Raw genomic sequence first — 27,880 nt, 5'->3', positions numbered from 1 at the left:
AATTTTGCCTTGCTCCTCAGTCTTACTCAGGATTTGCCAAGAAAGACGGGCAAACTTGTGTTCTGGGACCTGAGACTAGGAGTTCCCAACTCAGAAAGTCTAAATCAAAAGTCACCAGAATAAGAGGCATTATTTTAATACAGCTTCCAGGGGTCAGTCAATTTGTAAAAAGAATTCAAAAAAACTTAAGAGTCACAAATGATGTAATTTATTCTCCTTTCCTTGTTGGAGAAAATGGAAGTATTTTTCCAACTCTGAGTTTCTGGACTTAGGAGCTGGGTTCCACATCTCATAGATTCAAGTCTCAGCGGTAGAACAGGAGCACAGCTGCCTCAGTGATCTCCCGGCTGGAGCTGTAACCCTGGTGAGTTCCGTATCCATCCCAGTCAAAGGCAGAGAAATCCCCACACTGCGAGGGATTGCCCTCTGGGAAGAATCCTCCTCCACCGATGCAGTGCTGGGGGACAGAGAGAGAAGACATAGTGAGGGGTTGGCTGTGGACACCATGGAGATCTTAATCTTTAAATCCCCTGGAATCTTTGGTCCTCCTCCTGCTTGGCCTTGACCACTCCCCTGCCAGAAATCCTCCCTCCAGTGGACTCTGAAATCATGTTCTTTCCTGAATCCCTTTCTACCTTCCTTCATATTTATTCTCAGGCCTTTTAGCTCACCCTTTTCCCTCAACTGATTCTCCCAAATGCTATTCCCCACGGTTCTGGCCACGCCACAGTCCCTGATGATGGCTCATCCTCTCCTATGACTTCCGCTAGTAGCAGCATAATCATACATTGTCAAGAGACTCCTAAATCTCGGAAGTCAGGTCCATATTGTCTGTGCTTGAAACCCCACAGCAACTGCAGCCGCATGTCTCCATCTACATATCGCTAGATCTGACACTCCAGTTGAGCAACACAAAGCTAATTCTCTCTCTTATTGGCCTTGAACACCCTGGCTCAGGTCCTCAGCATTTCACATCTGCAGCTTTACACCTGCCTCATTGCCTCCCTGCCCCTAATTCCCCTGCTCTTGGATCCGTGTCCTCCACCTGGTTATACATCATATTAGAAACATCAAAGCAGGTCAGGTCACTCCTTCATTCAAAATCCTCCTATGAGTCACACCTTCTACCACATGAAATCTATACCCTGGACAGAATGGAAAAAGGCCCTGCTTACCCTGCCTCCTTGGACTTTTCCAGCTTCGGCTCCTGCTTCGAAATAAATGCACAAGACGCTCCAAAAGCAAACGACAGCTCAAGGGCCCTTCAACACCCCCATGGTCTCTCAAACACCAGTGATTCTGAAAACGCTAGTCACTCATGCTAGACAGCCATCTTTCTGCCCTTGTTACTTGCTGAACTCTACACACAGCTTTGGAGATTCAACGAAAATGTCACCAACTTGGAGAATCAGCTCTGTGCCATCATTAGAGGTAGAAGCTCCTACATTTTGCGCCCCGGGCCCCTTGTTTATGTTGCTGTCACAGGTGACACCACATTGCAATCGTGCACTTATGTCTCCATCCCATTCAGTCTGATTGCCGTAAAATGACTGTCAGCTTTGCATGTCTAATATCAAGCACTTTGTGGGTACCCTATCATGTGTTTTTACGGAATCAGTGCTTGCAAGGGTACATGCAAATGAGCACGAATCAACACGATAAGGCCCCATGGAAGCCAATGTCGGGGGCGACACATCCCACCCCACTCCCAGGGCCCACACCTGCATTATCCTCAGAATCATAACCTAAGGGCTCTTTCATGAGGACACAGTTGCCTCACTTTGACTGACAAATGGGCAAACATATTTGACGGGGGAAATGAAGACATCCTTCAGGGTCACACTTCTTAGACTGACAGGCATGAAAGGAAGAAGGCCTAAGTGAATGTTCTCCCCCCATACTTCTGACAGCCTCTTCTTCTTGCCCCTCCAGCCTCCAGCCAACACACCTATGGTGTTCTCTTCTACAAGACTGGAAAAAAACAAAAACCTAAACTTCTAGAATTTACTAAGAATATTTGAGAATGTCTTTGTGACCTCAACAAAGAGAAATGCTTCTTAAACACAACATAAAAATGCTAATATACTTATTATGAGAATATACTTATATTGAACTTCAATACAGTAAATTATGTCCAGTGGTCAAAAGGTATAAACTTTCAGTTCTTTTTTCTTGTTCATGCCACGCATGTTACAGATCTCAGTTCCCCAACTAGGGATCCAGTTGGGCCCCCTACCGTGGGAAATTGATCTTCAAAGCATCAGGAATATAAATATGAAGATGCCGGCAGCGGAACAGCTCCACGGTAGACTCTTGGTTCCAGGGTGGCCAGCGGCAGTGGTGAAGGCTAGTGCCCCCTGCTCCTGGGAGTTCTCCAGCATCCGCTCCAGCCTGCTCCAGACCCACTTCTCAACCACTTCAGCAGGGCCTTTGCCTCTACCCCCAGCCATGTACTGACCGACATCTGATAGCCCGTGAAGGTTTAAACGTTCGGTGTGGACTAGCAGTAGCACAGCCAGGGCACTGAGCATGTCATCCAGCTACGCTGAGCGGCTAAAGCACATGTCCCTGCTAATAAGGGCCTGAGAAACGTAGTCCACTGGAGAAGGGAATGGCAAACCACTTCAGAGTTCTTGCCTTGAGAACACCATAAGCAGTATGAAAAGCAAAAAGACATAACACTGAAAGATGAACCCCCCCAGGTCGGTAGCTGGCCAATATACTATTGAGAAGATGGAGAAATAGCTCCAGAAAGAACAAAGAGGCTGAGCCAAAGCGGAAATGACACCCAGCTGTGGTTGTATCTGGTGGTGAAGGCAAAGCTCAAAGCTGTAAAGAACAATACTGCATAGGAAGCTGAAATGTTAGGTCCATGTGGTCAAACAGGAGATGACAAGAGTGAACATGGACATTTTAGGAATCAGTGAACTAACATGGATGGGAATAAGAGAATTTAATTTAGATGACCATTATATCTACTACTGTGGGTTAGAATCCCTTAGGAGAAATGGAGTAGACCTCAGATAAATGAAAGAGTCTGAAATGCAGTACTTAGGCGCAATCTCACAAATGACAGAATGATCTCATTTCGTTTCCAAGGCAAATCATTCAGCATCACGGCAATCCAAGTCTATCTCCCAACTACTAATGCCAAAGAAGCTGAAGTTGAATGATTCTATGAAGACCTACAAGACTTCCTAAAACTAAAACCAAAAAAAGATGTCTTTTTCATCATGGGGACTGGAATGCAAATCTAGGAAGTCAACAGATATCTGCAATAATAGGCAAGTTTGACTTTGGAGTACAAAATGAAGCAGGGCAAAGGCTAACAGACTTTTCCCAAGGGAGCACACTCATCATAGCAAACACTCTCTTCCAACAACACAAGAGACAACTCTGCACATGGACATCACCCAATGGTCAGTACCAAAATCAGACTGATTATATTCTTTGCAGCCAAAGGTGGAGGAGCTCTGTACAGTCAGCAAAAACAAGACCTGGAGCTGATCATGATCAGATCATGAGCTCCTTATGGCAAAATTCAGGCTCAAATTGAAGAAGTAGGGAAAACCACTAGGCCATTCAGGTTTGACCTAAATCAAATCCTTTATGATTATACGGCAGAAGTGACAAACAAATTCAAGGAATTGGATCTGATAGAGTGCCTGAAGAACTATGGATGGAGGTTCGTAACATTTACCAGAAGTGGTGACCAAAACCATCCCAAAGAAAAAGAAAGGCAAAGGCAACATGGTTGCTGAGGAGCCCTGACAAACAGCTGAGAAAAGAAGAGAAGCAAAAGGCGAAGGAGAAAAGGAAAGATAGACCCATCTGAATGCAGAGTTCCAAAGAATAGCAAGGAGAGATAAGAAAGCCTTAAGGGCCTTCGAAGCATCACCACAGACAAAGTTGGAGGTGATGGAATTCCTGCTGACCTATTTCATATCCTAAAAGGTGATGCTGTTAAAATGCTGCACTCATTATGCAAGCAAATTTGGAAAATTCAGCAGTGGCCACAGGACTGAAAAGGTGAGTTTTCATTCCAATCCCAAAGAAAGGCAGTGCCAAAGAATGATCCAATTACCCTACAATTACATTCATTTCACATGCCAGCAAGATATGCTCCAAATCCTTCAAGTTAGGCTTCAGCAGTATGAGAACTGAGAACTTCCAGAGATGTACAAGCTGGGTTTAGAGAAGGCAGAGGAACCAGAGATCAAATTGCCGACATAACGCTGGATCATAGAAAGCAAGGCAATTTCAAAAAAAAAAAAAAAACCTATGCTGCTTCATTGACTATGCTAAAGCCTTTGACTGTGTGGATCACCACAAACTGTGAACTATTCTTAATGAAATGGGAATATCAGACCACCTTACCTGCCTCCTGAGAAACCTGCATGCAGGACAAAAAGCCACAGTTAGAACTGGACATGGAATGATGGACTGGTTCAAAATTGGGAAAGGAGTACATCAAGCCTGTATGCTGTCACCCTGCTTATTTAAGTTATACCCAGAGTACATCATGCAAAACGCAAGCCTTCATAATGCACAAGCTGGAATCAATATTGCCAGAAGAAATGTCAACAACCTCAGATATACAGATGACATGACTTTAATGGCAGAAAGTGAAGCGGAACTAAAGAGCCTCTTGACAAAGGGGAAAGAGGAGAGTGAAAAAACTGGCTTAAAACTCAACATTCAGAAAACAAAGATCATGGGATCTGATCCTACCACTTGATGGCAAATAGATAGGGAAAATGTGGGAACAGCGTCAGATTTCATTTTCTTGGACTCCATAATCACTACAGTGACTGCAGCCACAAAATTAAAAGACGCTTGCTCCTTGGAAGAAAACCTATGACAAACCTAGACAGTGTGTTAAAAAGCAAAGGGTCACTTTGCTGACAAAGGTCCCTGTAGTCAAAGCTGTGGTTTTTCCAGTAATCATTTATGGATGTGAAAGCTGAACTATAAAGAAGGCTGCAAAGCAAAGAATTGATGCTTTTGAACTGTGATGCTGGAGAAGACTTTTGAGAGTCCCTTGGACAGTAAGAAGAGCAAAGCACTCAGTTCTAAATGAAATCAACCCTAAATTTTCATTGAAAGGATTGGTGCTGAAGCTGAAGCTACAATACTTTGGCCACCTAATGCAAAGACCTGACTCATTGGGAAAGACCCTATGCTGGTAAAGATTGAGGGCAAGAGGAGACGGGGACGACAGAGGATGAGATGGCTGGATGGCATCACTGACTCAATGGACATGAACTGGAGCAAACTCTGAGAGATAGTGAAGGACAGGGAAGCCTGGCATGCTGCAGTTCATGGGCTCACAAGGAGAGGGACATGAGTTAGCAACTGAACACCAACAACAGCGGAATTCCAGAGTCCTCATCACTGGACCACCAGTGATGTTCCAAACCTTCATGTATAAAATAAGCCCTGGGGGTGTAATGTAGAGCAGAGTGCCACTAGTCTAATACTATATTATACACTGAAAAGTTACTAAGAAGGTAGATGGTAAACCTTCTCATCACAAGAAAAAAGAATTTGCAGCTGTGAGTAGTGCTGGGTGTTGGCTAGACTTGTCACAGTAATCATTTCATAATATATAAAAATATAAAATCACTATGCTATATACCAGAAACTAATATAATGTTATAGATCAATTGAATCTCAATTGAAAAAATAATAGCTACAATTTAAAAAGTATGTCTACAAAATGCCAGAAAAGAGTAAAAATGCAAGCTCCATGAAACATCCCAGACAGGTACACACACACACACAAACATACACACACAAACATACACACACACACACACAAACATACACACACACACACTCGCCCGCACAAGCCAGGGATCATCCCCAGACTCACGTGCTCAGTGTTGCAGCCAGTGACTCTCACCCCAGCACACAGGGCATGGGCTGCTCTCTCATTATTAAACACCCTGAACTGGACAAATCCTGCAACAAATTCTCCTGGAAAAGAAGAAGCAGAGAAAAGGCCAAGGACTCAAAGGACGAACTAGAAATATCTTCCCTTTGACAGGCCCCAGAATTCCCTAAATCAACAGGTCAGGTCACAGCCAATCTATGGGCATAGAGCCCAGCACTTTTTCACAGTGGCGGCTGTATCCTGGCCTTGAAAAGGGAAAGAAGAGACCCTCCCTCCATCTGGGGCAAGAAGACCAAGGCTCGGGCTCACAAAAGTCACTTGTCTGTCTAAGGCTCATAGGAGAAATGAGAGTCCCCTGACAGATCAGCAAGAAGACCTCCAGAGGTTCAGCAGGAATAAGCAATGATCAGAAGTGGCCATCGGTCTCTGTTGGCACACTTCTCATCCAATTACCATGACTTTAAAGTAAAATGACTCTTATTTTCCCACCAAAGACAAGTTCTGTGGCTTGATCATGCTTAAAAAGGTCTTCTTACAGTAACAGCTATCCATCATAACAAACACAATTTTCCTCATTACTTTGCAAGTTGTTCTCACCTGTGCACATTAATTAGCTTTTAACTTTGAAAGATTCTTACAGTGACTGAGGAAACTCAAACCAGGACTCTGTGACATCCTAGAGGGGCAGAATGGGGTGGGAGGTTCAAGAGGGAGGGGACTTATGTATACCTATGGTTGATTCATGTTGATGCATGGCAGAAACCAACACAATATGGTATTGGTTTAAAATAAATAAACTAAGGGGAAATTAAAAATAAATAAACTAAGGGAAAAGAAGAATCAAACCGGGTTATTAGTTAAGAAGCCTGAGCTTATAGTTTTTTCATGATGGCTACATAAGAAAAATCCATGTCACATTCCTAGAACACAGCTTGGTATATTGTACTTGTTTAATAAATGCTAAGGATCATTAGGGTTACAGGAGATCAGCCCTGGGATTTCTCTGGAAGGAATGATGCTAAAGCTGAAACGCCAGTACTTTGGCCACTTCATGCGAAGAATTGACTCTTGGAAAAGACTCTGATGGGGGGAGGGATTGGAGGCAGGAGGAGAAGGGGATGACAGAGGATGGAATGGCTGGATGGCATCACTGACTCAATGGACATGAGTTTGAGGGAACTCCGGGAGACGGTGATGGACAGGGAGGCCTGGTGTGCTGCGATTCATGGGGTGGCAAAGAGTCAGACACAATTGAACGACTGAACTGAACTGAACTGAACTGAACTGAAGGATCATTAACTTTTCTTATTTACACTTTCCCGTAGAGTGCAGAGAAGGGTTGACGACTGGGCTTTGGAAGCAGATACTCACCCTGACAATATGGTGAGTAATAAGATGCAGTTTTCTTAGCATCACCAAAGTCATAGTCAACAGGAATGGCTGGGCCATTGTCAGTCAAGCAATTCCCTGCTCCGTATTTCACTGGGTATTTCTGCAGGGATCCAAAATACAGTTTGTGGAAAACAATAGAGATACTGCCATTCTGGGCAGTAGAGGCTTTAATACCCTCATGTGGCATTATTCAGGAATCAGCATGAATAATACTGGTGTATTTCCCCCCTGCCACCTATAGCTAGGACCCTAACCAGCCTCAAGACCTCTGTCCTTTTCACTCTCTGCCCGCCCCCAATCCTCTCCCCTAGGCTTCTTCCCCTGTCTGGCTCACAGTTCCTCTGGAAAAGTCAGCACACTAGTTCATAGTGACCCAGAGGTAGTAGAAAGACAAGCAGAGGCCCTTAGTGATACGGACAGAGCAGACTTACACCCCATCCCAAACACTTGACTCCCTGCTCACCAAAGGCAGGGTCCCCAACCCCCAGCCAGCAGCTCCATGTACCTGGTAGAGTCCAAACAGATTATGCCCCAGGCTCCGGAAGAAGGCCGTGTTGGTGTGGTACCTCAGCAGGGAGCTGTTCCTCCAGTGCTGCAGAGGGGACTTGTTGGGCACGTGCCAGATGCCCAGGTCCTGAGCTTGAATGTCGTAGTAGCCAGGGTTCTGCAGAGGGACACACACTCAGCCTGACCAGCCCAAGAGGTGCTACCAGCCAAAGACCCACACACACAGTCCTCAGTGGAGCTGAGAGCTCAGGTCTGCAGGGAAGAGGTGCCCGGCAGTGCCCAGACCCCCACTTCCCTCCAGCAGACATGAGACCCCACCACACAAACAGCCTTGGTGGGAGGAGGCTGTCATTCAAGACATGGGATTCTGTCTGTCATCTTTTCCAGCCCCACCTCCACCTCCCCGTCTCTCGCCCTCCCTTCCACAGGCTCTGCTCCGGCCACACAGCTCCCCATCCTTTCCACCTGGGTGCTCAGTACCTTGTAGTCATCGCTGGTGGCGGCCTCTGCAGACCCAAACGTGTTGTAATTGGCCCAGTTGCCATCCCCCTCTGGGTAGTCAGCCCTGTTGCCCTGCTGACTAGACCAGCGATCGCCCACCGTGCATTTCCCACGCATGTTGTTCTCATGGATGCTGGCCACCAGGGTCCAGCCGCCACCCCCAGAGGTCATGTCACAGAAGGTCTGGTAGACGACACCATTCTCAGTGCGGAGTTGATATAGGCCATCTGCAGAGGAAACCAGCCAGAGACCCCTTGTCTGAGAGCACAGGGTCCATCTCAGACTCACAACCACAAAGACTCTGGGAAGTCAGAATGTACCCTGAAGGCTCCCACACACATCCGCTTGTTGAGGACAGTTCTCTGTGGACACTGACTGCCTTTGTTCCATGCTACCTTTTCAAAGACTTTGGTGAGCAAACATCCTAGGAGACAGAGATCTATCTCCCTCGGGACAGAGCCTTCTTCTGGCCAGAAGAGGCCAGAAATCACACCTGACCACATCTCAAGTCTACATCAGGATGTGGCCTCTGCAACTCAGAGGTAAGGGCAGGCATGGTCGCTGCCCATTATATGAGATTCAGATTCCCTAACTGCAGAGTTCTTCCTTGTACTCAGCCCCAGAGAAAATAAACTGTCTTATCCAAAAAGGCTTACATTTGCTTGATGAACCCAGTTTAGGAGCTGCTTGAAAAACAAACTACATGGCCAGATATCTCCTGACCCTTTTCACATCACTGGGATGGGACGGGACCCAGAACATCACCACAGGAAAAGGCTGATGCCCTGGCTACTTCTGTCATTGTGAGTAATCAAGCTCTGTGTCTCTGCCTCTGGAGGCTTGTGTTTTCTACCAGAATCTATGACACTAGGGCAGAACTAACTTCTCAGCTTACAAGCAGGGAAAAATCTTACACTCACTGGAGCTATAGTCATCAGGCTAAGACTCACCAGAAACACCACATTCTCCTTGTGTTCAGAAGATCATGTCTCCGACAACTAGGTTGGACCCAAAAGCCTCAACATTCTCAATAGAAATCTCCTAGGCTGGAATTGGAGTAAGGGCAGACAGGAGCGGTAGGCACATCCCTTCTTGATCTCCATGACCAAGATGTGTTTAGCTAAAAAGTGGTTAAAAGGAAAGGATGCTGAGTTGGGTTATTACTCACCACCTGCTTTATGGCATCTTTCTTTGATTTCCTTTCAGCTTCTTGGAAGGAAAGACAGGTAAGGAGCACGGATTTCCTCCTCCCAGCTCTTCACAACAGAAAGCGTCCCTGCTAGAGGATGTGAGGATAATTCTGTTTCATGCCGCTCACACCAGCCTTCTTGGCCATTGGCCCCTAGCCCCTTCCCACTTCACAGGCTCATCACTAGGCTGTGAGGCCCCAGGGGTCAGGAGACTCGCTGACCACAGTCTACTACATCCTCAACACTTGCATTGTGGAGAAGAATTAAACCCAAAAGCTCTCATTATGCCTACTGTGATCATCGGAATTGGGAGGATGAAGACTAGGGAAGGGCATTCCCTGAACACAGCCCTGACCACCAGGCACCCTCTGGGAACCCCAAGGCCAAGGCTATAGGAGCAGGAGCCGCTAGAAGGAAGCACAATTTCACCACCATGGCTCCCCTGAGCCCCCTCGGCCACACAGAGGCACAGATGGAGCCCCAGAACAGGCCTTAGCCTCAGACCACACATCCAGAGAGACAGCAATCAGCACTCTGGCCACAGCTCAATTTTACTGCAAAGTGTGGCTTCTCTGCACCTCCACAACTCCCCCTCTAGGCCAGGACTTCAGCATCCAGCCTGGTTCTACTCTCTGCTCCACTGCACATCTAAGCTGATGAAACTGCTGCTCCTGAGTGACTTACCTGCACGCGGCCCTCTGGTGGCCACAGAGAGGAAAAGCAGGAGGTAAAACCTGACTCCTGTCCCCTAAGTAGAAAGGAGATGCACACGGTCATTGGCTGGTTCATCCTTTCGCTCCCTTCCATCCTGTCTCTTTGAACTCTCTGAGTAAGGAGAACTCAGATGGAAAGTAATGGGATTCTGGGCACTCTGGAACCTCCTGGATTAGACCCCACCCCATCCAATCCTCAAATCCTTAAGGGGCCACAGGCTCCTTTCTCTGAAACTCCCCATCCCTAAGACCAAGACCAGACCTCAGCTGGCATTGTGGCTCCCCACACACTGGGATCCTGTCTCGGGCTCAGCACAGAGAGCTAGCTCTCTGCTTCCTTCCTCACAGATGCCAGGAGCTGAGAGCACCCAACCAGGAGCAGTCTCCGAGCTACTGCCTCTGCTGGGAGGTCGGAGGTAGATAAAGTGCTGAGCATATGAGCCCTGCCCATCCCAGCCTACTTTGGGCTGCAGGCCCCGCCCTCAAGCATTCTTCCTTTGGAGGTTCCTGAGCCTCAGGCCCAAGCAATGAGAAGGATTGTGTGACTGGCTGGAGGGGCAGGAGGCAGCACTCTGGGTCACACAGGCGACACTCACACGGTGCTCCCTTCCATAGCAGCCTCTCGGGATGGACGGGACCTCACGGTTCTCCCCTGCAGCCTGTGCTGCTCCCGCCTCAGTCAGATGCTCCCGGGCCTCACACACCTCCGTCAGGTCGCATCCTTCCAGTCTCTCCTGAGACTTTTCCATGAAGCCCACCCTGACACCCCCACCCCCTGGAGAAGCTGATGGATACTCTCCTATCCTACTAAGGCCTTTTTCCAACCCCTAATTATGTGATGTCACACTGTCATCTCATTGTTTTATTTGTTAGGGGTTAGAAATAATTGAAAATTTACAGAATGTGGTAAAAATAAAAATAGTTCATAAACACAAATATAGCTTTTACCTAGATCCACCTGTGGTTTATGTTATCATATATACCCTCTCTCTGTATTCATACACAAACTTACACAACACTTTTTTTCTGAGCAAAGGCTCTTTCCCATAGGTAAGTCTGTATTTTATTAATAGAGATATTCTCGTATATCACCACAGTGCAATTACCATTCACTCTTTTCAGTGGAGCAGTGTAACTTGCTAGGGTCCACCAGCCTGGGAGTTCCACTCAGTTCAACTAGCATCCATAGTAAACTGAAATTTCTCTGGCTTTCATTCCCTCCCAGTATTAGGAGATTTCTTGTCCACATTTGAAGCCCACAATCCCCAGGGTATGTTCTACACCTGCTTACAATGTTCTACAGCCCCATTCCACACCCATGCCAGCCCAGCTCCTTTCAGCACTGTCCACTGCCCAGACTCTGGCTGACCACTGACCCTATGATACCTCATTTCCACCGCCTCTGCTGCTGCGGCTGCTCTGAGGGATCAGTTGCTGGTGTTCAGGACATTACTTCCTCTCATTCCTGGGCCTTCAGCAGCATCTCTCTTTGCTGTCCAAGATACAGGAGCCATCATGCCTTACACATACAAACCACCATCTAATCCCAGGCCTGGAATGTTATTAATAACTTACGCTTACCTGTGCACTCTACTATGTCACAACCATCTGAATTTGTTTTCAGAGAGGACAGAGGTGAAGAGAGAGATGGAGAGAGGACTGACCTATCTCCCATATATCTCTGCTGTTTGCTACAGCCATAGGGAAATGACCACTAATATGGCAGAATGTGAAGAGGAACTATAAATCCTCTTGATGAAAGTGAAAGTGGAGAGTTTAAAAGTTGCCTTAAAGCTCAACATTCAGAAAATGAAGATCATGGCATCCAGTCCCATCACTTCATGGCAAATAGATGGAGAAACAGTGGAAACATTGGCTGACTTTATTTTTCAGGGCTCCAAAATCATTGCAGATGGTGATTGCAGCCATGAAATTAAAAGACGCTTACTCCTTGGAAGAAAAGTTATGACCAACCTAGATAGCATATTGAAAAGCAGAGACATTACTTTGCTGACTAAGGTCCGTCTAGTCAAGGCTATGGTTTTTCTAGTGGTCATGTATGGATGTGAGAGTTGGACTGTGAAGAAGGCTGAGCACCAAAAAATTGATGCTTTTGAACTGCGGAGTTGGAGAGGACTCTTGAGAGTCCCTTGGACTGCAAGGAGATCCAACCAGTCCATTCTGAAGGAGATCAGCCCCGGGATTTCTTTGGAAGGAAGGATGTCAAAGCTGAAACTCCAGTACTTTGGCCACCTCATGTGAAGAATTGACTCATTAGAAAAGATTCTGATTCTGGGAAGGATTGGGGGCAGGAGGGGAAGGGGACTACAGAGGATGAGATGGCTGCATGGCATCACTAACTCGATGGATGTGAGTCTGAGTGAACTCGGGGAGTTGGTGATGGACAGGGAGGCCTGGCGTGCTGCTATTCATGGGGTCGCAAAGAGTCGCACACAACTGAGTGACTGAACTGACCTGAACCACTTAATCAGGGAATTTCTCAGGTAGTCATTTGGGTTGTTCACTGTGATTAATTCTCTTCTTTCTGGAGGCACAAGAAAGACTATGCCACTTCTCTATGAAGTTAAATGGGCCATGGACTTGTTCTAGCCAAATAATGTGAGCAGAAAGGGTCAGTTTCAGCGAGACCTGGGATCGATCCCTGAGTTGGAAAGATCCCCTGGAGGAAGGTATGGCAACCCACCCCAGTATCCTTGCCTGGAGAATCGCCTTGGACAGAGAAGTCTGTGACATCCACAGTTCACGGTGTCACAAAGAGTCAGACACGACTGAGTGACTAAGCACAGCATATTCCATGTAGAATAAGCTGACTAGTTACACAGACCCAACCTAGCAGCTGAGAAATGTTGCTGCTACATGATATCAAACTTCTAAAATTTGACTAGTAAACTTTGAGGGAATAAAGCTACATATTTGGATTGAGTCACCTTCCAGATGTTCATTCTTTGGCCATCAACACATGGTATCATCCTCTGCTGAATACTGTCTCTAATATGACACAGTTGAGAATATGTGGCCAAAGGCATATTCAGTGACCTCTACCGAAAGGATAGGTATGTAGATGGGGGAAAAAAAAAAGGATACGTAGCTACTAGATGACACCTTAGAAAGTCCAAAAACCTCGGCCAGGGAAGGAAGGGTTGTGTCTATAACTGACATTCTGAAATACAGTGTGCCTAATATCCAAAATCCTAATATTTGGGGTAATAACATGTATTACTGGCTTTTTAAAAACTATGAAATCTGAATTTATGTAACAGTATATATCTTGATGATCACTTTGCATTAAATTTTCAAACTGAAAATTCTACAGGCCTTTAAAATAATGTTACCATATCTATTCTCACTTAAAAGCCCATCCTGATTTTATCTCAGTAAGTACACTAGCATTTCAACGTTACAGAATATCACAGTGTACTGGGATACTGAGAGCTTGTTTTGTAAAGAAGGCTGAGAGTCAAAGAATTGATGCTTTTGAATTGTGGTGCTAGAAAAGACTTTTGAGAGTCCCTAGGACAACAAGGAGATCACCAGTCATTCCTGAAGGAAATCAACCCTGAATGTTCTTGGAAGGACTGATGCTGAAGGTGCAGGTCCAATACTTTGGCCACTTGATGGGAACAGTGGACTCATTGGAAAAGACCCTGATGCTGGGAAAGATTAAAGGCAGAAGAAGAAGAGGGCAGCAGAGGATGAGATGGTTGGATAGCATCACCAACCCAATGGACATGAGTTTGAGCAAATTCTGGGAGATAGTGAGGGACAGGGAAGCATGGCTTGCTGTTGTCCATGGGGTTGCAAAGAGTCAGACATGACCTAGTGACTGAACAACGGCAACAATGGGTTACTGAAAGCTTGTTTTGTAGTCACAACTTCCTGGTGGCAGACCCAGGTTTTAGACCTACATGTAGTCTGTTCTTGCAGTTGCCAAATATTCTTACTCCCAGATGCCTGTCTTTTTCTTTTGCAATTAATCTGTATCTATTGAGTAATGCATTTCCTTGACATTCTCAAAATATAAAATATTAGCTTATAGATATGGGAAGCTATCAACCCTTTCCTGGGAATTGCTATAAGAGAAAAATAAATATTTGACTGCAATGTTATCAATTATAAAATAAAGGCTTGCCTCGAAATTATGAAAATATATTGGAGGAAGTGGTTGATTCTGTCATGGGGAAAGGGAGGTAAATCTTTTTTCGCAAAGAAATCATTGACTCCAGTGTATGAACAATATCAAATATTTAGACTATAATCTTCAAGACCCAGATAATCATGATGATGTGATCACTCATCTAGAGCCAGACATCTTGGAATGTGAAGTCAAGTGGGCCTTAGAAAGCATCACTATGAGCAAAGCTAGTGGAGGTGATGGAATTCCAGTTGAGCTGTATGAAATCCTGAAAATTGATGCTGTAAAAGTGCTGCACTCAATATGCCAGCAAGTTTGGAACACTCAGCAGTGGCCACAGGACTGGAAAAGGTCAGTTTTCATTCCAATTCCAAAGAAACACAATGCAAAAGAATGCTCAAACTACCGCACAATTGCACTCATCTCACATGCTAGTAAAGTAATGCTCAAAATTCTCCAAGCCAGACTTCAGCAATACATGAACCATGAAGTCCCTGATGTTCAAGCTGGTTTTAGAAAAGGCAGAGGAACCAGAGATCAAATTGCCAACATCCGCTGGATCATGGACAAAGCAAGAGAGTTCCAGAAAAACATCTATTTCTGCTTTATTGACTATGCCAAAGCCTTTGACTGTGTGGATCACAATAAACTGTGGAAAATCCTGAAAGAGATGGGAATACCAGACCACCTAACCTGCCTCTTGAGAAATCTGTATGCAGGTCAGGAAGCAACAGTTAGAACTGGACATGGAAAAACAGACTGGTTCCAAACAGGAAAAGGAGTACGTCAAAGCTGCATATTGTTACCCTGCTTATTTAACTTCTATGCAGAGTACATCATGAGAAACGCTGGACTGGAAGAAACACAAGCTGCAATCAAGATTGCCTGGAGAAATATCAATAACCTCAGATATGCAGAAGACACCACCCTTATGGCAGAAAGTGAAGAGGAGTTAAAAAGCCTCCTGATGAAAGTGAAAGAGGAGAGCGAAAAAGTTGGCTTAAAGCTCAACATTCAGAAAACGAAGATCATAGCATCTGGTCCCATACTTCATGGGAAATAGATGGGGAAACAGTAGAAACAGTGTCAGACTTTATTTTGGGGGGCTTCAAAATCACTGCAGATGGTGACTGCAGCCATGAAATGAATAGACGCTTACTCCTTGGAAGAAAAGTTATGACCAACCTAGATAGTATATTTGAAAGCAGAGACATTATTTGCCGTCTAAGGTCTGCCTTGTCAAGGCTATGGTTTTTCCTGTGGTCATGTATGGATGTGAGAGTTGGACTGTGAAGAAGGCTGAGTGCCAAAGAATCGATGCATTTGAACTGTGGTGTTGGAGAAGACTCTTGAGAATCCCTTGGACTGCAAGGAGATCCAAACAGTCCATTCTGAAGGAGATCAACCCTGGGATTTCTTTGGAAGGAATGATGTTAAGCTGAAGCTCCAGTACTTTGGACACCTCATGCAAAGAGCTGACTCATTAGAAAAGACTCTGATGCTGGGAGAGATTGGGGGCAGGAGGAGAAGGGGACGACCCAGGATGAGATGGCTGGATGGCATCATGGTTTTTATAACGTGAGTCTGAGTGAACTCTGGGAGATGGGGATGGACAGGGAGGCCTGGCGTGCTGCAATTCATGGCGTCGCAAAGAGTCGGACACGAATGAGCGACTGAAATGAACTGAACTGAACTGAGACTATAAGGGGAATTTAAACTGAATCAAATATTAACAAAATGTCATCTAAAGATTGTGGCAGGTAATAATACTTCAATTGCTTGACATACAACATACAAAATTCTTTTCCCAAGAACTAGATATATTGAAGCTAAAGAAGTATATTTATTCTGTTGTTATGGCCTTTCTATTTTGTTAGTGTTAAAATTCTTTCCAATTTGCTGTACACCTAAACTAACACAACAATGTAGATCAACTATACTCCAATGTAATTTTTTAATGTCTTTCATGTAAAATGGTATGGATTATAGATGGTCAATTTTAACTTCTTAGTCTTTAACTGACAAATTCGGTAACTTTATATTGTTTCTTATGAAGTAAATGAATTTTATGTAAGTGGTAAGTTTATGATTCTGTGCTGAGCCTAATCTAGCCCTGAGAAAACCAAAGTCTTCATCTCTAATGACCCAGTATTTGGGCAGGAGCACAACTAAACTGTCCTCCTAAAAGACACAGAAGCAACTCTATAGAATTTAGAAAACAAGCGAAATTCTCAGCTTGGCAGGGACCAGTTCATTCCAAGAAGCTCATGGAAGGAGAGAAAGATAAGGGAAAGCTCCTTCACTCCTTACAAGGAAAATTCAGGGGCTGTTACAGTTTTGCAAAAAGTCTCCCATCCCTTTCCCTTTGGGGTTACATGCTTATTGTACAACTCTCTCTTCTTTCAGTGACGTCTATCTTTGCTTTATGTATTTTGAAAGTCTGTTGTTCATTGCATGTTTCTAATTGCTGTATCTTCTTGCCATATTGAACCATTGTTAATAAATAATGTACTTTGCCTCTTACAAATTTTTAAGTCTAATTTGTCTGATGATACGATACCATCCCTGCTCTCTTTTTATTGTCATTTTCATTGTTGTTCAGTCACTCGATCCTGTCCAACTCTTCTTTAAGACTCTATGAACTGCAGCAAGCCAGCCTTCCCTGTCCTTCACCATTTCTCAGAGATTGCTCAAACTCATTTCCACTGAGTCAGTGATGACATGCAAACATCTTGCCCTCTGTCATTCCCTTCTCCTCCTGCCTTCAGTCTTTCCCAGCATCAGGGTCTTTACCAATGAGTCAGTTCTTCCCATCAGGTGACCAAAGTATAGGAACTTCAGCTTCAGCATCAGTCCTTTCAATGAATATTCAGGATTGACTTCCTTTAGGATTCACTGGTTTGGCCCCCTTGCAGTCCAAGGGACTCCCAAGAGTCTTCTCCAACACTATAGTTCAAAAGCATCAACTCTTAAATGCTCAGCTTTCTTTATGGTCCAACTCTCACATCCATACATGACTACGGGAAAAACCATAGCTTTGACTAGATGGACCTTTGTCCGCAAAGTAATGTCTTTGCTTTTTAATATGCTGTCTAGGTTTGTCATAGCTTTCTTTCTAAGATGCAAGCGTCTTTTAATTTCATGGCTGCAGTCACCATCTGCAGTGATTTGGGAGCCCAAGAAAATAAAGTCTTTCACAATTTCCTTTGTTTCCCCATCTATTTGCCAAGAAGTGATGGAATGGATGCCATGATCTTTGTTTTTAGAATGTTGAGTTCAAAGCCAGCTTTTTCACTCTCCTCTCTTTTACTTTCATCAAGAGGCTCTTTAGTTTCTCTTTGCTTTCTGCCATAAGAGTGATGTCATCTGCATATCTGAGGTTATTGATATTTCTTCCAGCAGTCTTGATACCAGCTTGCACCTCATCCAGCCTGGCATTTTGCATGATGTACCCTGTATATAAGTTAAATAAGCAGGGTAACAATATACAGCTGTGATGTACACCTTTCCCAACTTTGAACTAGTCCGTTGTTCCATGTCCGGTTCTAACAGTTGCATCTTAACCTGCAAACAGATTTCTCAGGAGGTAGGTAAGGTGGTCTGGTATTCCCATCTCTTTAAATATTTTCCACAGGTTGTTTCATCCACATATTAAAGGCTTTAGCATAGTCAATTAAGCAGAAGTACATGTTTGTCTGTAATTCTCTTGCTTTTTCTATGATCCAACAGATGTTAGCTATTTAATCTCTGCTTCCTAAATTGAACTTAATTGATATTTATAGAGCCAAAGGTTGAGCCTTGGTAAATTTAAGAAAATCGAAATCATCTCAAGCATCTTTTCTGATGACAGGACTACGAGATTAGAAATAAACCACAAGAAAAAAACGCTGAGAATTCCAAAGTTGTGGTGGCTAAACAACATGCTACTAAACAACCACTGGATCACTGAAGGAATGAAAAAATGCCTAGAGACAAATTAAAACAAAAGCTGAATGATCCAAAACTCACAGGATGCAGCAAAAGCCGTTCAAAGAAGGAGGTTTATAGCAATACAATCTTACGTCAAGAGAAATTTGAAATAGACAACTTAACCTCACACCTAAAACCACTGGAGAAAGAAGAACAAACAAAACCGAAAATTAGCAGAAGGAAGGAATCATCATAGTAGAAATAAATGAAACAGAGACAAAGAAAACAATTGCAAAGATCAATGAAACTAAGAGCTGGTTCTCTGAAAAGATAAACAAGACTGATAAACATTTAGCCAGACTCATCAAGAAAAAAAAAGGGGGAGGACTCAGATCAGTAAAATCAGAAATGAAAACGGTTCAGTTACAACCGACTCAATAGAAATACCAAGATTAAGAGACTACTGTGAACAACTGTATGCCAATAAAATGGACAACCTGGAAGAAACGGACAAGTTCTTAGAAGGGTACAGTCTCCCAAGACTGGACCAGTAAGAAACAGAAAATATATGAACAGACCAAGCACTGATATTGAAAACTTCCCAATAAACAAAAGTCTAGGACCTGACGGCTTCACGGGTGAATTGTATCAAACATTTAGGGAAGAGTTATCAAACCTTTATCCCTCTGAAACTGTTCCAAAAAGTTGCAGAGAAAGGAAAACTTCCCAGTTCATTTCATGAGGACACCGTCACCCTTGTATCAAAACCAGACAAAGATACGACACAAAAAAAGAAAATTACAGGCTAATATCACTGAAGAAGACAGATGTAAAAATCCTCCACAAAAGACTAGCAATCTGTATCCAACAATACATTAAAAAGATCATACACCATGATCAAGTGGCATTCATCCCAGGGATGCAAGGAACTTGCAACAACAACAATTCAGTCAATGTGATGCACCATATCAATAATTTGAATAATACCTCATGATCATCTCAATAGATGCAGAAAAGGCTGTCAACAAAATTCAGCACCCATTTATGATAAAACTCTCCAGAAAGTGGGCCTAGAGGGTACATAGCTCAACATAATAAAGGTCATGTATGACAACCGTACAGCTAGCATCATCAGTTCAGTTCAGTTCAGTCTCTGAGCCATGCCCAACTCTTTGCAACCCCATGGACTGCAGCACGCCAAGCCCCCCTGTCCATCACCAACTCCCAGAGTTTACTCAAATTCATGTCCATTGAGTCAGTGATGCCATTCAACCATCTCATTCTCTGTCATTCCCTTCTCCTTTGGCCCTCAAACTTTCCCAGCATCAGGGTCTTTTCCGAGGAGTCAGTTTGCATCAGGTGGCCAAAGTATTGGAGCTTCAGCTTCAGCATCAGTCCTTCCAATGAATATTCAGGACTGATCGTCCTTAGGATGGACTGCTTGGATCTCCTTGCAGTCCAAGGGACTCTCAAGAGTCTTCTCCAACACCACAGTTCAAAAGCATCAATTCTTCAGTGCTCAGCTTTCTTTATAGTCCAACTCTCACATCCATACAACACTACTGGAAAAACCATAGCCTTGACTAGACGGATCTTTCTTGGCAAAATAATGTCTCTGCTTTTGAATATCCTATCTAGGTTGGTCATAACTTTCCTTCCAAGGAGCAAGTGTCTTCTACTTTCATGGCTGAAGTCACCATCAGCAGTGATTTTGGGGACCCAAAAAATAAAGTCTGACACTGTTTCCACTGTTTCCCCATCTATTTCCCATGAAGTGATGGGACCAGATGCCATGATCTTCATTTTCTGAATGTTGAGCTTTAAGCCAACTTTTTCACTCTCCTCTTTCACTTTCATCAAGAGGCTCTTTGGTTCTTCTTCACTTTCTGCCATGAGTGATGTCATCTGCATATCTGAGGTTATTGATATTTCTCCCAGCAATCTTGATTCTAGCTTCTGCTTCATCCAGCTCAGCATTTCTCATGATGTATTCTGCATATAAGTTAAATAAGCAGGGTGACAATATGCAGCCTTGACATACACCTTTTCCTATTTGGACCCAGTCTGTTGTTCCATCTCCAGTTCTAACTGTTGCTTCCTGGCCTGCATACAGATTTCTCAAGAGGCAGGTTAGGTGGTCTGGTATTCCCATCTCTTTCAGAATTTTCCACAGTTTATTATGATCCACACATTCAGGGGCTTTGGCATAGTCAACAAAGCAGAAATAGATATTTTTCTGGAACTCTCTTGCTTTTTCCATGATCCAGTGGATGCTGGCAATTTGATCTCTGATTCCTCTGCCTTTTCTAAATCCATCTTGAATATCTGGAAGTTCATGGTTCATGTATTGTTAAAGCTTGCTTTGGAGAATTTTGAGCATTACTCTACTAGTGTGTGAGATGGGTGCAATTGGGTGGTAGTCTGAGCATTCTTTGGCATTGCCTTTCATTGGGATTAGGATGAAAACTGACATTTTCCAGTCAGTTTTCCAAATTTGCTGGCATATTAAGTCAGCAGTTCCACAGCATCATCTTCCAGGATCTGAAATAGCTCAATTGGAATGCCATCACCTCCACTAGCTTTGTTCATAGTGATGCTTCCTAACGTCCACTTGATTTCACATTCCAGGATGTCTGGGTCTAGGTGAGTGATCACACCATCGTGATTATCTGGGTCATGAAGATCTTTTCTGTATACTTCTGTGTATTCTTGCCACCTCTTCTTAATATCTTCTGCTTCTGTTAGGTCCATACCATTTCTGTCCTTTATCGAGCCCATCTTTGCATGAAAAGTTCCCTTGGTATCCCTAATTTTCTTGCATTAGAACTAGCATCATACTCAGTGGTGAAAAGCTGAAAGCATTCCCTCTGAGATCAGGAACAAGACAAGACAGGACAAGGATGTCCATTCTCACCACCTTTATTCAGCACAGTTTTGGAGGTTAGCTATAGCAATCAGAGAAGAAAAAGAAGTAAAGGGAATCCAAACTGGAAAAGAAGAAGTTGAAATGTCAATTTTTGCAGAGGACATGATACTCTACATAGAAGATCCTAAAGATGCTATCATAAAACTACTAGAGCTCATCAATGAATTTGGTAAAGTTGCAGGCTACAAAATTAATACACAGAAATCTATTGTATTTTTATACACTAACAGCGAAAGATCAAAAAGCGAAATTCAAGAAGCAATTCCATTTACCATTGCATCAAAAAAATAAAATACCTAGGAATAAACCTACTTAAGGAGACAAAAACCTGTGCTTCGAAAACTATAAGATGCTGATAAAAAAAAAATCAAAGAAGACATAAACAAATGGAAAGAAACACCATGATCATGGATTGGGAGAATCAATATTCGCAAAATGACTACACTACCCAAGGAAATCTATAGATTCAAAGCAACCCCTATCAAATTACCAATGGCAGTTTTCACAGAACATGAACCAAAAAAAGTCTCAAAATTTATATGGAAACACATAAGACCCCAAATAGCCAAAGCAATCTTGAAAAAAGAAAAATGGAACTGTAGGAATCAAGCTCCCTGATTTCAGGCTTTGCAGAGCTACAGTCATCAAAACAGTATGGTACTGGCACAAAAATAGAAATATAGCTCAATGGAACAGGATAGAAAACCCAGAAATAAGCTCATGCACCTATAGTCTAGCTAATTAATCAGATTAAATTAATCTATGATAAAGGAGCCAAGACTACACAATGTTGGAAAGACATGGAAAAAACATAAATGTCCATCCACAGAGGAATGGATAAAGAAGGTATATGTGATAGATAGATAGACACAGATATAGATAGACAGAGATATAGATAGGATGTCATACATATATATATGTATACACACACACAATGGAATATTACTCAGCCATTAAAAAGGATGAAATAATGCCATTTTCAGAAACATTGATGGACCTAGAGAGTGTCATATTGAGTGAAGTAAGTCAGACAGAGAAGGAGAAATATCATATCCCTTATATGTGGAATCGAAGCAACATTGCATAGGAACCTGGAATGTTAGGTCCATGAACCAAGGCAAATTGGAAGTGGTCAAACAGGAGATGGCAAGAGTGAACATCGACATTCTAGGAATCAGCAAACTAAAATGGACTGAAATGGGTAAATTTAACTCAGATGACCATTACATCTAAGAATTGATGCTTTTGAACTGTGGTGTTGGAGAAGACTCCTGAGAGTCCCTTGGACTGCAAGGAGATCCAACCAGTCCATTCAGAAGGAGATCAGTCCTGGGTGTTCTTTGGAAGGAAAGATCCTAAGCTGAAACTCCAGTACGATGGCCACCTCACGCGAAGAGTTGACTCATTGGAAAAGATTCTGCTGCTGGGAGGGATTGGGGGCAGGAGGAGAAGGGGACGACAGAGGATGAGACAGCTGGATGGCATCACTGACTCGATGGACGTGAGTTTGAGGGAACTCCGGAGTTGGTGATAGACAGGGAGGCTTAGCATGCTGCAATTCATGGGGTCGCAAAGAGTCGGACACGACAGAGCAACTGAATTGAACTGAAAAAGAAATTATACGAATGAACTTATTTACAAAATAGGAAGAGACAGACTTAGAAAATGAATTCATGGTTGCTATCGCCTACAGTAAATGCTGCACTTTCCTTCACCACAACCATGTGTCAGTAGACAGGTTTTTCTGCACACAAGGCATAAGACTCAATCTCGGTTCAGCAACACCTTGACTTGTGGAGAGAGAAATAAGGCAAGAAATAACAAAAATAAGTAGAGAAAGGAAAAATAAATGAGCAGTAAGGAAAATCAGGAATGAGCTAATAAGGAATAAAGATTTAATAAAGAGGTGAAAAAAAGAAGATACTAGGGAGGGAAATGCAATTGACCCTGGAACAAAGCAGGTTTGAACTAGACTGGTCCACTTACACACAGATTTTTTTTCCAATATTAAATAATATAGACTACACAATTTGTGACTCATTGAATCTGCGGATGTTGGCCACAAACACAGAGGAACCTCAGATATGGAGGTACTATGGGTACAGATGATCAACTATAATTTATATGTAGATTTTAGACTGTGAGGAGAGTTGGCCCACAACCCACACATAGTTCAAGTGTCGATTGTACATGACGGCAACCCACTCCAGTATTCTTGCCTGGAGAATCCCATGGACGGAGGAGCTGGGTGGGCTAGAGTCCATGGGTCGCAAAGAGTCGGACACGACCAAGCGACTTTTCAACTACCATTCAAATCAGGTTTAGCCAAGAGCAACCACAAGGCTTTCACTTCACCCTCCAGCGAGGACAGCTGCCGCCCAGCCCATAACAAGCCCATGGCCTCAGCTGTGGCTGCAGCTCCCCCTCAGTAGACACCAGATGACTTCTCACAGTCTTGCCATTGAGACCTACACGCTGAGCTGTGTGTAAACTGCCGGGGTCCAGACCCGGTGGATCCAGGGAATTCGAAGGTGGGGACGGCGTTGGCATCTTTGGAAAAATACATATTTAATTACAGATATAGAGAGAGATTAGAAACGGATAGTGTAGTAGGAGATAGTGTAGTGGAGAAAAGGAGGCTGAATCCAGATGGGAATTCAGCCAGAGAGAACGGGAACAAGAAGGAAGTGACATGGGGGAATCAGTCTTTCCGGAAACTGATCCCATTTCTTTATTTTTGGGTTTGCTTATATACCTTTTGTTACACATAGGGATGAATACAGAGTCACACGGGGGTCAGCAGTCCTGACCTTTATCAAAATCAGGTGCTTCACATAAAAAGGTCTTCGGGATTTTATGATCCTTTCTTTCTGATAACCAAAAAATTATTTTTTCCAAGGGTGTTTTTTCTTAAACCAGGCACCACCCTCCAAATTAAGTTACATTCCTATAGGGTGAGGTTGTAGTGAGTTACAATCAAGAAAGGAATTTATTTAACCCAAGGTTAACATGATTAATCTTAAAGGTTAATGCTTATTTCTCCTATATGCTTAAAGGTTAATAATTACTTCTTCCTATATGCTAGTCATATTCATTATAAGGGTAGGGAACATGGAGATTTAGCAGCAAACATCAGCCCAACAAATGAAAATCCTTCCACCAATGCTCCCCTTAAGATCTGTTTAGTCTTAAGATAGTGATAAAGTTACATTTTTACATAACAAGGACACAGTGATTTATAACAAAGCACAGTGATCTATTACAAAAGAGAAAATTCATTAACTCAAAAATTCTAGTATTGCTAACCTTAAAAACTACTATATTTCCTTTTCTATAGTCCAAATACATTGATTAATATATTCCCAGGTGCCTAAGGATATGGAGGCCTGGTGGCAATCATTGACTCAACAAGAAGAAAAAGCCCTATGCTAATTAAGACTCTCAAAATACTCCAAAACTCTCTGTGCTGTTTATGGTTGAGAGGTAGTAAACAATCATGTGGGTAGTGGCAGGAGTATGGATAATCCTGTCACACAAGCTAGTCTGTTAGCAGAGAGGTTTGACCCGAGACATCCTTGTCCCACCCAGAGCAGGGAATTAGCAGCAATTATTGACACAACAAATGAAAAACCCTTCGCCAATATAATTCCTAACCAACCCACTATACTAATAATTTCCAGCTCCCCAAAAGAATTTGCCTTTAGTAAGTCTAAAACATCTCGTGCCTCTCAGATTGGGAGGCTGTAAACAATGACATGTGGCCGGACGAACCTATACAGGCAGGCTAGATAACCTTCAGAGGAGTCCGTAAGCTGAAACACTCTTGTCACGCCCAGGAATTTTTATTGCCTTGGAGCTGCACGTTTACTCCTTCTCCGAGAGAAACGGTTATGGGGGAGAGCCCCCCGTGAAGTCAGAGGTGTACGTGAGAGCATAAAACAGATTCGGGTTTGGGGGTAGATGCTCGGGAACAGGGGGTTTCCTGAGGCTTGATCACGCCTTTGCGAATGCCAAGCCTCCTTCCTCACGACCTTTTCCATGGGCGGAGTTCCTCATGCTCTGTCATGAGGTGACATTGGAAAATCTGTCAGAGACATTTTCAAGGGAGGACTGGTTTGGGGTTGTCTGGATGTGGAAACAAAATCACGCACTGCCACGACATTCTCAACATTTGGATCATCTAACACAGACACGGGCCACGTGCCTGGCAGCTAGAGCCAGTATCCATCCTGCATGACCCATCACAGAGCCGTGCAATACTGATGGCACTCTGAGAGCAGAATCAAAGTAAAATGAAGACCAGATTTGTCAAGGCCTGAATCTGAGTTTGGTACTACCTTCTCTCACCAACACGGTAAAGAGAAATGGCAAAATCAAGTCTTCTTACAAGAGAGAGTCAATAAACCTTGGTTGTGATATTAACTTGGATTTTGCTGGACCTGCGATCCATGATTCAGCTCTCTTTGACGGTGAGGGCTGTTTTGACTGTGAGGGCTGGCTTGCTGGGTTCCAGCCCATGACCTGGTACAGTGCCAAATGCAACCTGACAAGGAATAACTTTGCAATGCAGTGAAGGACTGGGGACTTCCAGCTGCATGATACGGAGTGATTCGGGGGACAGAATTTGGAGGACCAGTTTAACAAAAAGAATACGAAGATCTTGACAGTCAAGTGAATGTTGCTTGGATACTAGGTATCAGCTGCACTCATGTGGGTATTCCAGCTAAATATCAGTTGGATCCCATTACTTCTGTTTCTGCAAAAGTCAACAATTCTGGTTCACATGGAATGAGCTACATTTAGATGGTGTGTCTGGTGTGAAGTTGACGTGTCTTCTGGTAAACAGGAAGAGCATTACTGTCGGAGGCCATAAACTTGGAGTTTCTCTGGGGTGGGAGGTTTATCTAAATGTAGAAACCTCTAGGAAGAGATATCAGAAGATGGGTCTTGATACAATTCCCCTGTGACCAGTAGGCTTCATTTTCCCTCTCCTGATCCCCAGTCATCAAAAGGATAATCAAAGGATAATCTACGAAAGAACTGTATTTTAAAAGTGTGGACAATTTTAAGTAAAACGGCTATCTAGCTAAATAGAAATTACCTATCTAGTTATCAAGGCTGCAATCCTCCAGTCACCTATGCATTATTTAGTCAGTGAAGAAATTAATCAGATGATCTATGAAAGAAATGGAGATTTATTCAAGCTAAACTGAGGATGGTAACCCAGGAACAGCCTCTCAAAAAGCTCCAGAAACTGTTCTACCAGTTTTAGGTCCACGCCTGGTTGTACAGGTTTTCTCTTTTCATTTATTTACTTATTCTGGCTGTGCTGGGCCTTGGTTGCTGCTCACAGGCCTTCTCTTGCTGCAGAGGCCAGTGGGGGCTGCCCTCTAGTGGTGGTGCACAGGCTTCTCACTGTGGTGGCAGCTCGGGTTGTGGAGCATGGGCGCTGGAGCATGCGGGCTTCAGTAGTTGCGACTCTCAGGCTCAGAAGGCACAGCTCCCAGGCTCCAGAGCTTGGGCTCAGTAGTTGTGGCACATGGCTTAATTGGCCCATAGCAAGTGAAATCTTCCTGGAGCAGGGATCAAACCCATGTCCTCTGCATTGGCAGGCAGATTCTTTACCACTGGCCCACCAAGGAAGTCCTATATAGGTTTATGAGATAGACGGCTGTACATTAAATGATGTAGAGAGTTGGCAAACTCCTGATCTCTAAGTGCAAAGTGATGGGTCATGGTGACCCCTTAAGAGTTCAAGAAGGAATGTTGCCTATTGAGGAGTTGCCTTGGTGCTAGGAGAATGACTGAGCAAGTATTTCTGCCAAGATAGAGGTTTGGTGGATGCGTAAGGCAGATAAACAATGCACAGTAGAGGAGACCAAGGAGGCCAAGGGGTGGAGAAAGTATTATGCTTAAATTTTCTTGACTTCTCTTAGAATATGAATTTCCATTTCATCAACTTGAATGCAGAAAATTATTAAATACTTGGGGCCAATAATGAAATAAATTTGGGGGAAATTTTTAAATTAAACACATTTTCTTAAATTTTTCTTTTTGCCCTCAGCTACAAATGTTCAGAAACTCAGAATATCAATACTCTACAAATAAAGCAAGTCCTGTGTCCAGGGTTTCTCAAACACACTACTGACATTTCAGATCACATCACTCTCCATTTGAGGGAGGGGTCCTGTGCAACAGACGGTGTTTCACAGCAGCCATGGCCTCTGTCCAGCGGCACTCCAGCCCCACAGCATCACCTCCCAGTCCAGAAAATGTCTCCAAATGTTCCCAGGTGTTCGCTGGGGGTAGGGTCTCCAGGTAAATATTGTGGGAGACACATTTAATACTAAAAACATTATTCATTATTTATCTCAAATTAAGTGTAGGTGAGTCTTCTATATTTTTATTTGCTAAATCTGGCAATCCTCCTGAGAGACAACAGCACCTTCATCTCCTCCATCTCCCACCCTATTTGAGAATCACTGCTCTAATCCACAAGGAGCAATGGAGAAAGAGTACAGTGATGGGAGGTGAGGAAAGTTATGATCAGATTTGCGTTTTGAACAAAACAGAATAAAATACTGCACTCGGCTCATAGCCAGAACTGCTGTCATCGAATTCACATTGTACAGATGCTGCTGCTGCTAAGTCACTCCAGTCGTCTCCAATTCTATGCAACCCCATGGACGGCAG

The 27,880-nt window shown here is 43.6% G+C and overlaps 1 protein-coding gene and 1 pseudogene across 1 annotated transcript; one reads left to right on the top strand and one right to left on the bottom strand.

Moving 5' to 3' along the window:
- Window positions 1-304: 304 nt before the first annotated feature.
- On the bottom strand, window positions 305-10,473 carry LOC138073146 (intelectin-2-like). Its single transcript, XM_068964656.1, is given in 8 exon segments — window positions 305-457; window positions 5,876-5,979; window positions 7,268-7,388; window positions 7,794-7,952; window positions 8,276-8,523; window positions 9,465-9,575; window positions 10,171-10,234; window positions 10,462-10,473. Coding segments are annotated over 8 exon segments (972 nt in total).
- A 10,795-nt stretch (window positions 10,474-21,268) lies between these two features.
- LOC138097564 (voltage-dependent anion-selective channel protein 2 pseudogene) lies at window positions 21,269-26,154 on the top strand (annotated as a pseudogene).
- The last annotated feature ends 1,726 nt before the right edge of the window (window positions 26,155-27,880 follow it).

Source organism: Capricornis sumatraensis, chromosome 2 (genome assembly GCF_032405125.1).
Source record: "Capricornis sumatraensis isolate serow.1 chromosome 2, serow.2, whole genome shotgun sequence".
NCBI classification, from domain to species: Eukaryota; Metazoa; Chordata; class Mammalia; order Artiodactyla; family Bovidae; genus Capricornis; species Capricornis sumatraensis.
The sequence above is the reverse complement of the archived record's forward strand: the minus strand, read 5'-3'. Positions and strand labels throughout refer to the sequence as shown.